General features: G+C 46.5%; 1 protein-coding gene across 2 annotated transcripts in view; it reads left to right on the top strand.

The window, feature by feature from the left end:
- The first annotated feature begins 1013 nt into the window (after positions 1-1013).
- The window catches only part of LOC100357099 (protein argonaute-4), a 43020-nt gene continuing 30507 nt past the window's right edge, over positions 1014-13526 (top strand). The window contains exons 1-6 of one of the 2 annotated variants that reach the window (XM_051832165.3): positions 1014-1267; positions 5154-5319; positions 8591-8711; positions 11200-11381; positions 11558-11694; positions 11804-11938. In XM_051832165.3, the coding sequence (XP_051688125.1) occupies positions 1249-1267; positions 5154-5319; positions 8591-8711; positions 11200-11381; positions 11558-11694; positions 11804-11938 (760 nt within the window). In that variant the 5' untranslated portion in view covers positions 1014-1248. Of the gene's footprint in view, positions 1268-5153; positions 5320-8590; positions 8712-11199; positions 11382-11557; positions 11695-11803; positions 11939-13526 lie in introns of those variants that run through there. The other variant, XM_051832166.3, reaches the window with a different exon arrangement.

Genomic DNA, 13526 nt, shown 5'->3' with positions numbered 1-13526 from the left:
CTACTAAGCCACATGCCGACCCCAAACTCATGCATCTTTGATAATGACTTTATTTAGAAATAGGGTCTTGAAGGGGTAGCTTTGTTACAATGAAGTTATCAGGGTAGGCCTTAATGCAAATGTGGACAGGACAGTACTGAGGGAAGACCATGTGAAGACACAGGGAGAAGATAGCCTTCTACAAGTGAAAGTAGAGCAGTCCCAAAAGAAACCAACCATGCCAACACTTCGGTCTCATACTTCAGGGCTGTCGTTAAAGTCAGGCAGATGGGAAACTTGGTTATGGCAGCCCATGGGTGGACAGCGCCCTCCCTCACTCTGTTGCCTGCAAAGTGCTTCCCGACCCTGTGCTCCCTGTGCTCCGACTCAGAGTCCCCAGTGACACCTGGAGGCGCCTAGGCCTGCTGGGCTGACTCTGGGGCCCTTGGCACTTGGGTGCTGAGGTAGGGGCATCCCAGTAGGTAAGCTCTTTCTGCTAGGAAAGAACCTGTAAGGCAACGGGGTGTGCAGGGATGGGTGAAGGAAAACAGGGCTGCGGTGCCTTTCGTGTTCTCTGCCCCAGGAAGAGACAGAGGAGAAAGAAGCCACCTGGGGACCCGCGGGAGGAGAGGCGCCTACGCGAATCTCAAGACACTTTCCACGGACAGAAAGGGATACCCGCGCGTGTGAAACAACAGAGCTGGCATTCAGATCTTGGGCTGGTCGCAGCGTGTCCGGACGCCCTCAGGGGAGCGCTTGTAGCCCTCCCACAGCCACCTGCCCGGAGGTGGTAGCCCTGGCCAGGGAGGGCAGAGCGGGCCGGCGCGCGCGTGCCCGGCACGTCCTGCGGGCGCTGCCCCTCCAGGCGCGCTCCCGTCCCCGCTGTACTCCACCCCCTGCCCCCGGCAGGGCTCGGTGGACCCCGCGACTGGGGCCGCGCACGCCCCTCCGGCCGCCAGGACCCCGGGTCGCGCGCGCCCCGCGTCCCCTCCCCGCCTGGACCGGCGTGCGCGGGCTCAGGCTCCCGCTCCCGCTGGCGGCGGCGGCAGCGGCGGCGGGGATTGTTTTTGTTGTCGCTGAGGCCGGAAGAGCCGCAGGAGCCCGGTCTCTGTCCCCCGGCCGAGCGCCGCCGCCGCCCCCTGCCCAGCGCCCGCGTCTCCGCGGCGCTTCCCCAGCGCCAGTATTCCCGAGATCAAGCGTTACGCGGCGGCGGCGGGGCCCGGAGCGGGAGGCGCCGGGGACCGGGGCGAGGCGGCCCCCTCCGCCGCCATGGAGGCGCTGGGACCCGGTGAGGAGCGCGCTCGGGCCGGGTTGGGGCCGGACCCGGGGCCGGGGCCGGGGCCGGGGCCAGGGGCGGGCGGGCGGGTCTGCTGCTGCCCCGTCGCCCGCCGGCGGGCACACCCGGGCTCAGGCTCCAGGCCTCCGGGAAGGGGACCGGTGCCCCGCGACGCACGGAGCGCGGCGGAGGGAGCGGACCCGGGCCGCAGGGGGCGGGGACCGCGCCCCAGCCGGGAGACGCAGGCTGGAGCTGGTGCGGAGGCCTAGGAAGGTGTCTCGTGCCCCGGGTGCAGGGGCCCCCTGACACAACCCCATCAGGGGAATCTGTGCCCCTGTGTCGCGGCGAGACTACTTTGGTCCTCATAGGGGACATCTATGTCCGGTGCGCACGAAGGCCTGGTCCTGGCTGGGCAGGTCCCCCGCCTGCTCCCTTGGGTATTCTGGGTTCGGGGCCGCACCCCTGTTTTTCTTTGCGATCCAGAGCCCTCAGTGGGGGAAGAACCTCCCTGAGACGCCGCTCTTGACCCCTGAAGGCCCAGGAGCAAACATGCTTTTCCGGAAGGCGCTGAAGTCTCACAGAACCTGCTGCCATGCCTCTGTCTGTCAGCCAGTGTGTCTGTCGCAGAGTAGTCGAGGCTAGCCCTTGAGTGGCAGGGCAGCCACCAGCCAGCTGGCTCCGGAGCAGGCTTATGTGTCTCGAGGACTCTTCTAATGGGGCTGTGAGTGGTTGCGAGGATGCAATGAAGGAGAAAGTGCTTTGGAAACGATCTCTCTGTGGCTGTGCAGGCTTCTTGTTGCCTCCCTCACTCTGCCCAAACCCAAGGAACCCTCCAGGTGGTCACAGATACCCTCTGAGTGGGGGCCTGGGTCTCCCACCTGGTCTCTGATGCCTTGGCTCAGTGGAGTCGGGTTGAGGGGATGTGGTGGAATTAACTTTAATTTGCAAGCCTTGCTTTAATTGTAGAGGATTTCATTTTTCTTAGTGCTTAAAGAAATCAGTTTGCCATTTGTGTTCGGGAACTTTTCAGAGTTGTTGACTTAGGATTTGTTTGCATAACTGAGCACACTCCACCTTGATTTGCTGTTTCTGCTGTTTTTAAAAGGACCTCCTCAAATTTTATATGCCTTTGAAAAATAAATTGGTGTCACATGAAGATTATTTGATAAACCTCATTGTAATGTGCTAGGTTACTTAATATCTGTTCTGCCGCTAAAGACACGATCTAGACTTTAGGAATATAACAGACTTCTGTTCAAATGCAATCTAGTAATTTTTTTAACTTTTATTTAATGAATATAAATTTCCAAAGTACAGCTTATGGATTTCAATGGCTTTCCCCCCCGGAAATCTAGTAATTTAATCATTGTATGACCGTAGGCAAGTTACTTAATTCCTTTGAACTTTCATTTCCTCATCTATAAAATGAGGCTAATAATAATTAGGTGCTGCAAGATTGTTGTGAGAATGAAATGAGATAATGTATGTGAGAAATCTGATTGTAGAGGTTAAGACTTATAGATGCTCAAGAAATATTTCCTCCCCTCCCGTGAATAACTCATAATCAAGGCAGCTGTTGCATTTATGAGTTGATGTGCAAAGAAACTATGCAACTGTGTGCACATGCTGAATTCCAAGGAATGGATCCACCTGTGGTGTTAGGAATTGGCCAGGGACTAGTTTTTGGTTTGATTTTTAGCTTTTGCAAGTTTGAGGACTTCTCAGTTTACCCAGGATTGTTCGAATTGTGGTTACGAAAGGCACTTATGAGTAAGCCGAAATGTCACATAGATCATTTCTATTGACTGGAATATTTTCCTGTCTGCTGTGTAGCAAACTCCTTCTATTGGTGTTGTAGTGCCTTGGAAACCCAAAGAGTAAAAGAAGCTGCTTCCTGAGCAGTAGAAATCAGAACAAACAGGGTTGATAGCCTTGGATATTTATTTTTTTAACAGATATGCATTTTTCCGTGAACTTTTAGGAATATTATTTATTTTCTTTATTTAAAGGGTGTGTGTGGGGAGATAACTTTTATCTTCTGATTCACTCCCTAAATGCCTGTGACAGCTAGGGCCAGGCCAGACTGAAGTCAGAAGCCTGGAACTCAATCAGGGTTTCCCACGTAGTGGTAAAAATGGAAGTACATGGACCATCTCCTCTGCTTCCCAGGGTGTGGGTTAGCAGGGAGCTGGATCAGAAGTGGAGCTAGGACTCAAACCTAGGGATTCCACTATGGGATGTGAGTATCCCAAGCAACGACTTAAGCACCGTACCAAAGTCTTGCCCCATTCTTTGATATTTCATCCAGGCTGTTTCAGGACTAGAAAAGCAACTCTGCTTCCCTTAACACACACCTTCACCTGGTGCTCTGTGACCTCCTCACCTGAACAGCCACTGAAGCTTTCTCAGTCTTCTCTGCAAGCCCTCCCACACCCTCGCCACCACCACACACACCCCTTTGTTTCAGTTTCTGACAGTCTCTCCAAGACAGAATTAATTAGATTACCGCTTTTTTTTTTGTTACATTGACTATATCTTTTATTATTGCTGTGCTTTATAGTTTGGAAAATGCCTTTGTAACTAGAAGGTAAGTGAGGCAGGTGTTTGTCCCCATTTTACAGATAAGAAGAGTGAGATGCCACCAGTATAAAAAGGGGCAGGCCTTGTGGCACAGTGGGTTAAGCCATCACTTGGGTTGCCCACATCCCATATCAGAGTGCCTGGTTCAAGACTCCGTTACTGTACTTCCTGATACAGCTTCCTGCTAATGCACACCCTGGGAGGTAGCAGATGCTGGCTCAAGTACTCGGGTCCCTGCCACCCACGTGGGAGACCCGGATGTGGTTACAGCTTCCTGGACTTCTGCCTGACCCAGTCCTGGCTGTTGTGGCCATTTAGGGAGTAAACCATGAGATGGAAGATCTCTCTCTCTCTCTCTTTCTTTCTCTCTCCCTCTGTCTTGCTCTGCCTTTCAAGTAAATAAAATAAATAGTAAATTATTTTAAAAATTAATAAATGTTTGTTGAGTAACTAAACTAAATCTTCTGATTAGGAAATTTCATTGTCCCAATTCTAAAAATATCAGACTATAAACAAGAGATATAGTACTATTAGTATTTTTCACTATGAAAATTAGCAAATAAATGGATAAATATAGCTACTATTTATTTTTCTCCTGTTTGTACAACAGATAATAATGCATAATTATAATAATATTAATCTATAATAATAATGGAGAATTAATGAATCACCCCCAACTCTGAGAATGATGGCCCCAAGAATTTGAAGATAGTTTTATTTTTTTAATGCATACAGCCTTGTAAGGCTAGCTTTAGAGCTATTAGTGCTCATGAGAAGTTTTACACTAACCTACAAGTGAAAGGAATTCATCATACTCTCTAATTCTGATGTCTTTATCTTTAAAATAATGGCAACCTGGCAAAATATTTAGAAATATAGAGAACCTTAAGCTGGCAGACATTCTATACTAAATTCATCAATTTATTTAATTTGAGGGGCAGAATGAACTCTCATTGCTGGTTCACTCCCTAAATGTGTGCAATGCTCAAGTCAGGCACTGGCTGAAGCACAGAAGAAAGAACTCAGTCCAGGACTCACATGTAGACGGAAGGTCCCAAGCACTTGAGCCATCACCTGCTGCCTTCTACGAACTGCATTAGCAGAAAACCAGGAATCAGGAGGGGAGCTGAGACTCAAACCCAGACACTCCATATGGAATGTGGGTGTCCCAACCTGATATCCTAACCACTTAATCAGAGCAAGCTCAGTGAATAAAAGATCTGAGTAATTGCAGCTAGCAGCATTGTCGTCATCATCATCATAAATATTATTATACTTCATGACCAAATAACATAGCAAATGTCTTTTAATCTTTTAGGACCTCCCACCAGCCTATTTCAGCCACCTCGTCGTCCTGGCCTTGGTACTGTTGGAAAACCAATTCGACTGTTAGCCAATCATTTTCAGGTTCAGATTCCTAAAATAGATGTGTATCACTATGATGTGGACATTAAGCCAGAAAAACGGCCTCGCAGAGTCAACAGGTAAGGGTCAGAAAGAACAGGCCTCTGTATATTTGAGTGAGCATGATTTCTATCATATTGTTCTCTAAATTATGTCAACACACAGGCTTTGTTTTTACCCGAGATGGTGAGTTTTTTAATAGCAAGTCTGTGGTCTCGTACTTGGTTATCCTCCTTGGTTATTCCAGTAGAGTGGTGGGTGTATCATTTATTCTGGTACAATTGAGTGTCATATATAACCATAAGTAGCAAATGCCTACTGAATGAAAGAGAAAGGTCACTCTCAGGAACAAAGAGGAACAGAAATGTGTAAGAATAGGTGAGGACATTAGTATCTATGGGACGTAGAACTATCTGGAAATTCAAATTTTATTAAATGTTTACATTGAACATGAGAAGTATGTAAGTGTGAAGACAGAAGAATCATCTTGAAATATTGAAAAAAATTGCTCAGAGGAAAGTTCTACTTATTTCTAGCACTATCCAAGAGGGGTACTGATGAGATGCTATGAATTTTGTTGGCTGTATAGCAAGAATTTGCCAGATGTGAAGACACAGCCCTGTAGTAAATATTCTAGCAGTGTGCACCCACTTTGATTTTCCCCCTTTCCACGCCATGATATTCAAACAGTCTTTGACCTTAACATTCTTGTTCTTGCTAATAAGTAAAATATCATGTGCTGCTTGAAATTTTTTTCATCACAGGTAGTCAAAACATTTTCTATAGCATTTACTCTGGTAACAGGGGCATCAAATACACATGTGATATGACTCAGATTTTTAATAGATTGTTTGGGTCCTAACTTGAAAATGGACCCTAGGGCCGGCGCCGTGGCTCAATAGGCTAATCCTCCGCCTTGCGGCGCCGGCACACCGGGTTCTAGTCCCGGTCGGGGTGCCAGATTCTGTCCCGGTTGTCCCTCTTCCAGGCCAGCTCTCTGCTATGGCCCGGGAGTGCAATGGAGGATGGCCCAAGTGCTTGGGCCCTGCACCCCATGGGAGACCAGGAGAAGCACCTGGCTCCTGGCTCTGGATCAGCACGATGCACCGGCCACAGCATGCTGGCCGCGGTGGCCATTGGAGGGTGAACCAACGGCAAAAGGAAGACCTTTCTCTCTGTCTCTCTTCATTAAGGAGGAAATATTTGATGACTTAAAAGAGAGTTCTTTTAAAATAAATATTATAATAATTTAAAATGTAATTTTATTTATTTGAAGGGCAGAGAGATAGAGCTCTTTCATCTGCTGGTTCACTCCTCAAATGCCTGCAAAATCATGGACCAGGCCAGCCAAAGCCAGGAGCTGAGAACTTAGTCCTGGTCTCCTGTGTGGATGGCAGGGAACCAAGTACTCAAGCCACCACCTGTCTCAGGGTGTACAGTAGCAGGCAGCTGGAATGAGAAGCAGGATTGGGAGTCAAACTCAGGCATTTTGCTATGGATATGCTTGTTCCAAATAGTATCTTTTTTTCTTTCTTTCTTTTTTTTTCTTTTTCTTTTTTCTTTTTTTTTTTTTCTGACAGGCAGAGTAGACAGTGAGAGAGAGAGAGAGAGAGAGAAAGGTCTTCCTTTGCCGTTGGTTCACCCTCCAATGGCCGCCGCGGCCGGTGCGCTGCGGCCGGCGCACTGCGCTGATCCAATGGCAGGAGCCAGGTACTTATCCTGGTCTCCCATGGGGTGCAGGGCTCAAGGACTTGGGCCATCCTCCACTGCACTCCTGGGCCACAGCAGAGAGCTGGCCTGGAAGAGAGGCAACCGGGACTAGAACCCAGTGTGCAGGCGCCGCAAGGCGGAGGATTAGCCTAGTGAGCCGCGGCGCTGGCCCCAAATAGTATCTTAACCCCTGTGTCAAACACCAGTCCCTATTGTCATAATTTTACCATGAGGAAACAAACATGGGAAAGATTAAGAAAGTTGTCCAAGGTCATGCAGTTCTGCTGCTTCATCATTGTGTGACCAGGGGACAGATCCTGGCTCATTCTGAATTTTTCTTTTTTCCTGTAATCTTTCTCCGTTATCTTACAAGGTTATTGTGAAAAGTAAATGAGAATGAAGGCAAAAAATCTCTTTACTGTAAAACTCTTTATAATCATAACCTTTTCTAGTATTAAAATATATAATCTTAAGTAAGCTTTTTTTCAGTTACATGACTTGGTATATAAATAAGTGTGGTGTATAAAGCTTCCCCACAGCTTTCATTTGTAATAATATTAATGAATTAACTAGCGATATATTTTGGCTCTCAAGAGGTAGTCCCCATGTGGAAGTCACTAATGTTGGTAAGACCAATCACCCAACTTCATTGACTCTCACATTCAAAAATCTCAGAGACCCATACATGTCCATATTTTAAACTGTTTCCTTGAGGTTGCATTTATTTCGGGGCCTGCATACAGTGTGAGCTGGCATAAATGCAAGAACACTTAAGTAAAGCTATACATGATTAAGAGAAAGGCTTTCATCTTAAAAACAAAGAAACTGTGGCCAGCAGTGTGGTGCAGTGGGTTAACCCCCTGCTTGCTAGACCGGCATCCACTGGTTCACTCCCCAAATGCCTTTATCAGCCAGGTGGATCAGTTTAAAGCCAAGAGTCCAGAACTCCATCTAGGTCTGCCATGTAGGTAGCAGGAGCGTAGCATTTGGGCCATCCTCCACTGCTTTCCTGGGCTTATTAGCAGGGAGCTGGATTGAAAATGAAGCATCCAGGAGTTGAACCAGCACTACAACATGGGATGCTGGCATCGTAAGCAACAACTTAACCTGGTGCACCACAACATCCGTCCCTGTAGCTACCTTTTATTTACTTGAATTTACCTTTTATTTACTTGAAAGGCAGCGAGAGAGAGAGAGAGTGAGTGAGTGAGTTAGTTAGTTCTCTTATCTGTGCATTCACTCCCCAAATGCCTGCAGTGACCAGAACTGGGCTGGACTGAAGCCAAGCTGGGAACTTAATCCAGGTCTCCTATGTGGGTGGCAGGAACTCAGTTACTTTAACCATGACTGCTGCCTCTCAGGATCTGCATTAGTAGGAAACTGGAGTCAGGAGCTGGAGCCTGGTATCTTACCCAGGTTGCTTGATGAGAGATGCAGGCTAGCCAAATGCATTTAACTGCTAGCCAAAATACCTGCCCCCAGTTAACTATTTTTTAAATTACTTGAATCAATTGTAACTTTAATTCTTATTTTTTCCAAGTAGCATTGGACTGAATTTAGATGATTAAGATAACTGTGATTCTGTCTTGACTGTTGAGTCATTTCTGGAAGTTAACTGCCACCGTCTCCATTACTGTTAAGGGAGGTAGTAGACACAATGGTACGGCACTTCAAGATGCAGATATTTGGTGACCGGCAGCCTGGCTATGATGGCAAAAGAAACATGTACACAGCACATCCCCTGCCAATTGGACGGGACAGGGTAAGTGTGGACAGCAAGAAGTACTTAGGTCATTAGTTGTGGAAATGTTGCCCTTTCTAATTACACTGCAGTTCTTAGAGTTATTGTCATTGGATGATGGACTTGTTATTCTAGCTGTAGTCTCTTGTCTCTTAGTTGATTGATCCTTAAACTTGAGCATCTCACAAGCATTAGAATTTAGGCCAATTATGTCATCTTTACATATATTCCAAATTTCTCATGTAACCAATGGCCTTTAGCAAAGTATTACCTGAATCTGAACAAAGGAGTTTTTATAACTGTAGAAAATTATACAATGCCCACTTATGAAAAAGGATTCATAGAACAATACTTTTTAAGCATTTATTTTAAAATTTAGAAAAGAAGTATGTGAATAAATGCCATTATCAACTTATTCAGATGATTTAGAAATGCTGAGCTTTCTTGCTTCTCCCACTTGTCTACTCCCTCAACTCCATTTCCTTTTCAGAAGAAGCTACTATAATAATTTGGTATATGTCATTTTAGATATATGTATTAGCTTTTCATGAATATGTTTACATATTTTTGCATGTCATTCTATAATTTTTTCATTAAATAATATGTCTGGGAGATCTCTTCATTTTTTAAAAGATATTTATTTATTTATTTGAAAGGTGGAGTGACAGAGAGAGATCTTCTATCTGCTGGTTTACTTCTGAAATGGCTGCAACAGCCAGGTCTGGCCCAAGCTAAAATCTGTGGATAGGAACTCCATCCTGGTCTCCCACTTAGGTGGTAGGGGCCCAAACGCTTGAGCCATCATCTGCTGCCTTTCCAGCAGGAAGCTGGACTGAAAGCAGAGCAGCCAAGACTCAAACTGGTACTCCCACAAGGGATGCCACCAGCATTGCAAGTGGCAGCCTAACCTACTATGTTATAATGCTGGCACCTATCTGTTCATTTTTATATACATACATCTGCTTTATGTTTTTCAAATTCAAATTTCTTATGGTGGTAAAATATAGTTAACATAAAAGTTCAAATATACAATTCACATTGATATGCAGTAAGCACTATTCTTCATCCTCATAACTTTTCTGTCATCCCAATCAGAAACTCTATATTAATTAAACAGTAACTCCTTGTTCTCTACTGCTCCTAGTCCTGTAACCCCTTCTTTCTGTCTTTATGAAATTGGCCGTTCTAGGTACCTCATGCAAGTAGAATACAATATTTGTCCTTTTTTAGAAAAAATATTTATTTTGAAAGTCAGAATTACAGAGAGAGAGAGAGGGAGATACAGAAAGAGAGAGAGGCCAGTACCGCAGCTCAACAGGCTAATCCTCCGCCTACGGCGCTGGCACACCGGGTTCTAGTCCCAGTCGGGGCGCTGGATTCTGTCCCGGTTGCCCTCTTCCAGGCCAGCTCTCTGCTATGGCCCGGGAGTGCAGTGGAGGGTGGCCCAAATGCTTGGGCCCTGCACCCCATGGGAGACCAGGAGAAGCACCTGGCTCCTGATTTCGGATCAGCGCAGTGCGCTGGCCGCAGTGCGCCGGCCACAGCGGCCATTGGAGGGTGAACCAACGGCAAAGGAAGACCTTTCTCTCTGTCTCTCTCTCTCACTGTCCACTCTGCCTGTCAAAAAAAAAAAAAAAAAAAAAGAGAGAGAGAGAGAGAGATCAATCTTCCATCTGTTGGTTCACTCCCCAGATGGCCACACTGGCCAGCACTGGGCCAATCTGAAGCCAGGAGCCAAGAGTTTCATCTGGGTCTCCCATGTGGCTGGCAAGGGCCTAAACACTTGGGTCATCTTCTGCTGCTTTTCCCAAGCCATTAGCAGGCAACTGGATTAGAAGTGGAGCCGGTGGGACACAAACCATTGCCCATATGAGATGCCAGAGCTCTGGTGGTGGCTTTACCTGCTACACCACAATGCCGCCCCCAGTATTTGTCCTTTTAATCTGGCTTCTTAGCTTAGCATGATGTTTTCAAGGTTCATCCATGTTGTAGCATCTAGTTTATTTTTAGACTATTATGTAATATTCCATATTAAATTATTCTCATGTTGATCTATGCTTATGTTATTTCCAGTCTTTTTTTTTTTTTTTTTTTTTTTTTTGACAGGTAGAGTCATAGACAGTGAGAGAGAGACAGAGAGAAAGGTCTTCCTTCCGTTGGTTCACTCCCCTAATGGCTGCTATGGCTGGCGCTGCTCCGATCCAAAGCCAGGAGCCGGGTGTTTCTTCCCAGTCTCCCATTCGGGTGCAGGCACCCAAGCACTTGGGGCATCCTCCACTACCTTCCTGGGCCACAGCAGAGAGCTGGACTGAAGGGAAGCAACCAGGACTAGTACCTGGCGCCCCAACCAGGACTAGAGTGCCGGTGCCACAGGCGGAGGATTAGCCAAGTGAGCCATGGCGTCAGCCTCCAGTCTTTTATAATTAAAATAAATATCCTATGCATTTAACATTTGAAATGTTCTTGAGATCTTTGTAAATGTACCTGTTTGTGTATATTTTTTCCTTAGGTTGACATGGAGGTGACCCTTCCAGGTGAGGGTAAAGACCAAACCTTTAAAGTGTCTGTTCAGTGGGTGTCAGTTGTGAGCCTTCAGTTGCTTTTAGAAGCTTTGGCTGGGCACTTGAGTGAAGTCCCCGATGACTCAGTACAAGCACTTGATGTTATCACAAGACACCTTCCCTCCATGAGGTTGGTACCTTGGTTTGGATCCTTTCCCACGAATGTCAGACAGTTTTGGTAGATTGGAGCCATTGAAGGGTTTCTACATAAGTCATTGTTCAAATGAGCTCAGTTCACAAAACTGAGAGTGGAGCAGAAGCTCTTTCCCCGTCTGTTGTGAAACGTAATGACTCTTCCTTCTCCAGGTACACTCCAGTGGGCCGTTCCTTTTTCTCACCTCCTGAAGGTTACTATCACCCTCTGGGAGGGGGCAGAGAGGTCTGGTTTGGCTTTCATCAGTCCGTGAGACCTGCCATGTGGAATATGATGCTCAACATTGATGGTAGGATGGGATTTTCTTTCTTCACCAACTCCATTGGCTGGATTTGTTTGTTTGTTTTAGGCCCTTCTCTTTTTTCCTGAACTAAGTGTACTTCCTTTCTGTTTGTTAGTCTCTGCAACTGCTTTCTACCGGGCTCAGCCCATCATTGAATTCATGTGTGAGGTTTTAGACATACAGAACATCAATGAACAGACCAAACCTTTGACAGACTCCCAACGTGTCAAGTTTACCAAAGAGATCAGAGGTAGGTACTTGCATCAGTGTACTTGTGCAGAGACAGCTCAGCAGGACTCAAGTAGCCTGGGCTTTGGGGTCAGACAGACCTGGGCTTCCACTCCAGCCAAGTCAATTCTATCAGTGGGACCTTGACCAAGTTCCTTAACTACCATGTGCCTTAGTTTATTCATCTCTAAGATAAAGATAATAATATAGATCATGTACAGTTACCATGAGAATTCACTGCAATTAGTCTTATAAAACTTTCTAATACATTACCTGCCATGTATCAAGCACTCAGTAAATGGTAGCTTTACCTACTTTTAAAACTTCTTTTGTGATAAAATAACATAAGGCAAATGTTTGGGACAACAGTTAGGACACCTGCATCCCATATCAAAGTGCCTGGTTTGAGTCCTGACTCTGTTTCCAATACAGCTGCTTGCTCATGTGCACCCTGCGAGGCAGCAGATGATGGCTCAAGTGATCGGGTCCCTGCTACCCATAAGGGAGACTAAACAGAGTTTTGGGCTCCTGGTTCCAGTGGGCATTTGGGGAATGAATCAGTAGATGATGATCTCTTCTATCTCTGCCTCTAAAATAAAATGAAAATAAACAAACATAAATTTATTTACTATACTTTGCAAATTTAATTCTTTTTTTTTTTTTAAGATTTATTTATTTGGCCGGCGCCGCGGCTCACTAGGCTAATCCTCCGCCTAGCGGCGCCGGCACACCGGGTTCTAGTCCCGGTTGGGGCGCCGGATTCTGTCCCGGTTGCCCCTCTTCCAGGCCAGCCCTCTGCTGTGGCCAGGGAGTGCAGTGGAGGATGGCCCAGGTGCTTGGGCCCTGCACCCCATGGGAGACCAGGAAAAGCACCTGGCTCCTGGCTCCTGCCATCGGATCAGCGCGGTGCGCCGGCCGCAGCGCGCCGGCCGCGAACCAACGGCAAAGGAAGACCTTTCTCTCTGTCTCTCTCTCTCACTGTCCACTCTGCCTGTCAAAAAATAAAAAAAAAATAAAAAATAAAAAAAAAAAGATTTATTTATTTGTTTGAAAGATAGAGTCACAGAGAGGCAGAGGCAGAAAGAGAGAGAGAATCTGCTGGTTCACTCCCCAAATGGCAGCAACAGCCAGAGCTGGGCCAATCCGAAGCCAGGAGCCAGGAGCCTCTTCCAGGTACCCCATGTGGGTGCAAGTTCTACTGCTTTTCCAGGCCATAGCAGAGAGCTGGATTGGAAGTGGAGCAGTCAGGACTCGAACTGGCATCCATATGGGATGCCAGCACTGCAGGTGGCAAATTTACTCCCTGTACCACAGTGCTAGCCTCTTTCTTGTTTTTAGCTGTTTTCTCTCACTAAAACATAAGCCCATGAGGCTATCTCCAGATTTGAGAATAAGCATCAGAACATAGTTAATACTTAAGAAACAATAAGTATTGGAGTAAGTTTGGCATAGTAGCTTAAGTTCCCCCTTTGGGATACTTGCATCCCATATTAGAGTGCCTTGTTCAAGTCCTGACCACTCTGCTGCTGCTGCTGCTGCTTCTTTTTTTTTTTTTTTTTTTAATTTTTGACAGGCAGAGTAGACAGTGAGAGAGAGAGACAGAGAGAAAG

This window comes from Oryctolagus cuniculus, chromosome 7, assembly GCF_051225735.1.
Source record: "Oryctolagus cuniculus isolate XC-2025 breed Fujian yellow rabbit chromosome 7, ASM5122573v1, whole genome shotgun sequence".
NCBI classification, from domain to species: Eukaryota; Metazoa; Chordata; class Mammalia; order Lagomorpha; family Leporidae; genus Oryctolagus; species Oryctolagus cuniculus.
This window is presented reverse-complemented; position numbering and strand designations above follow the sequence as displayed.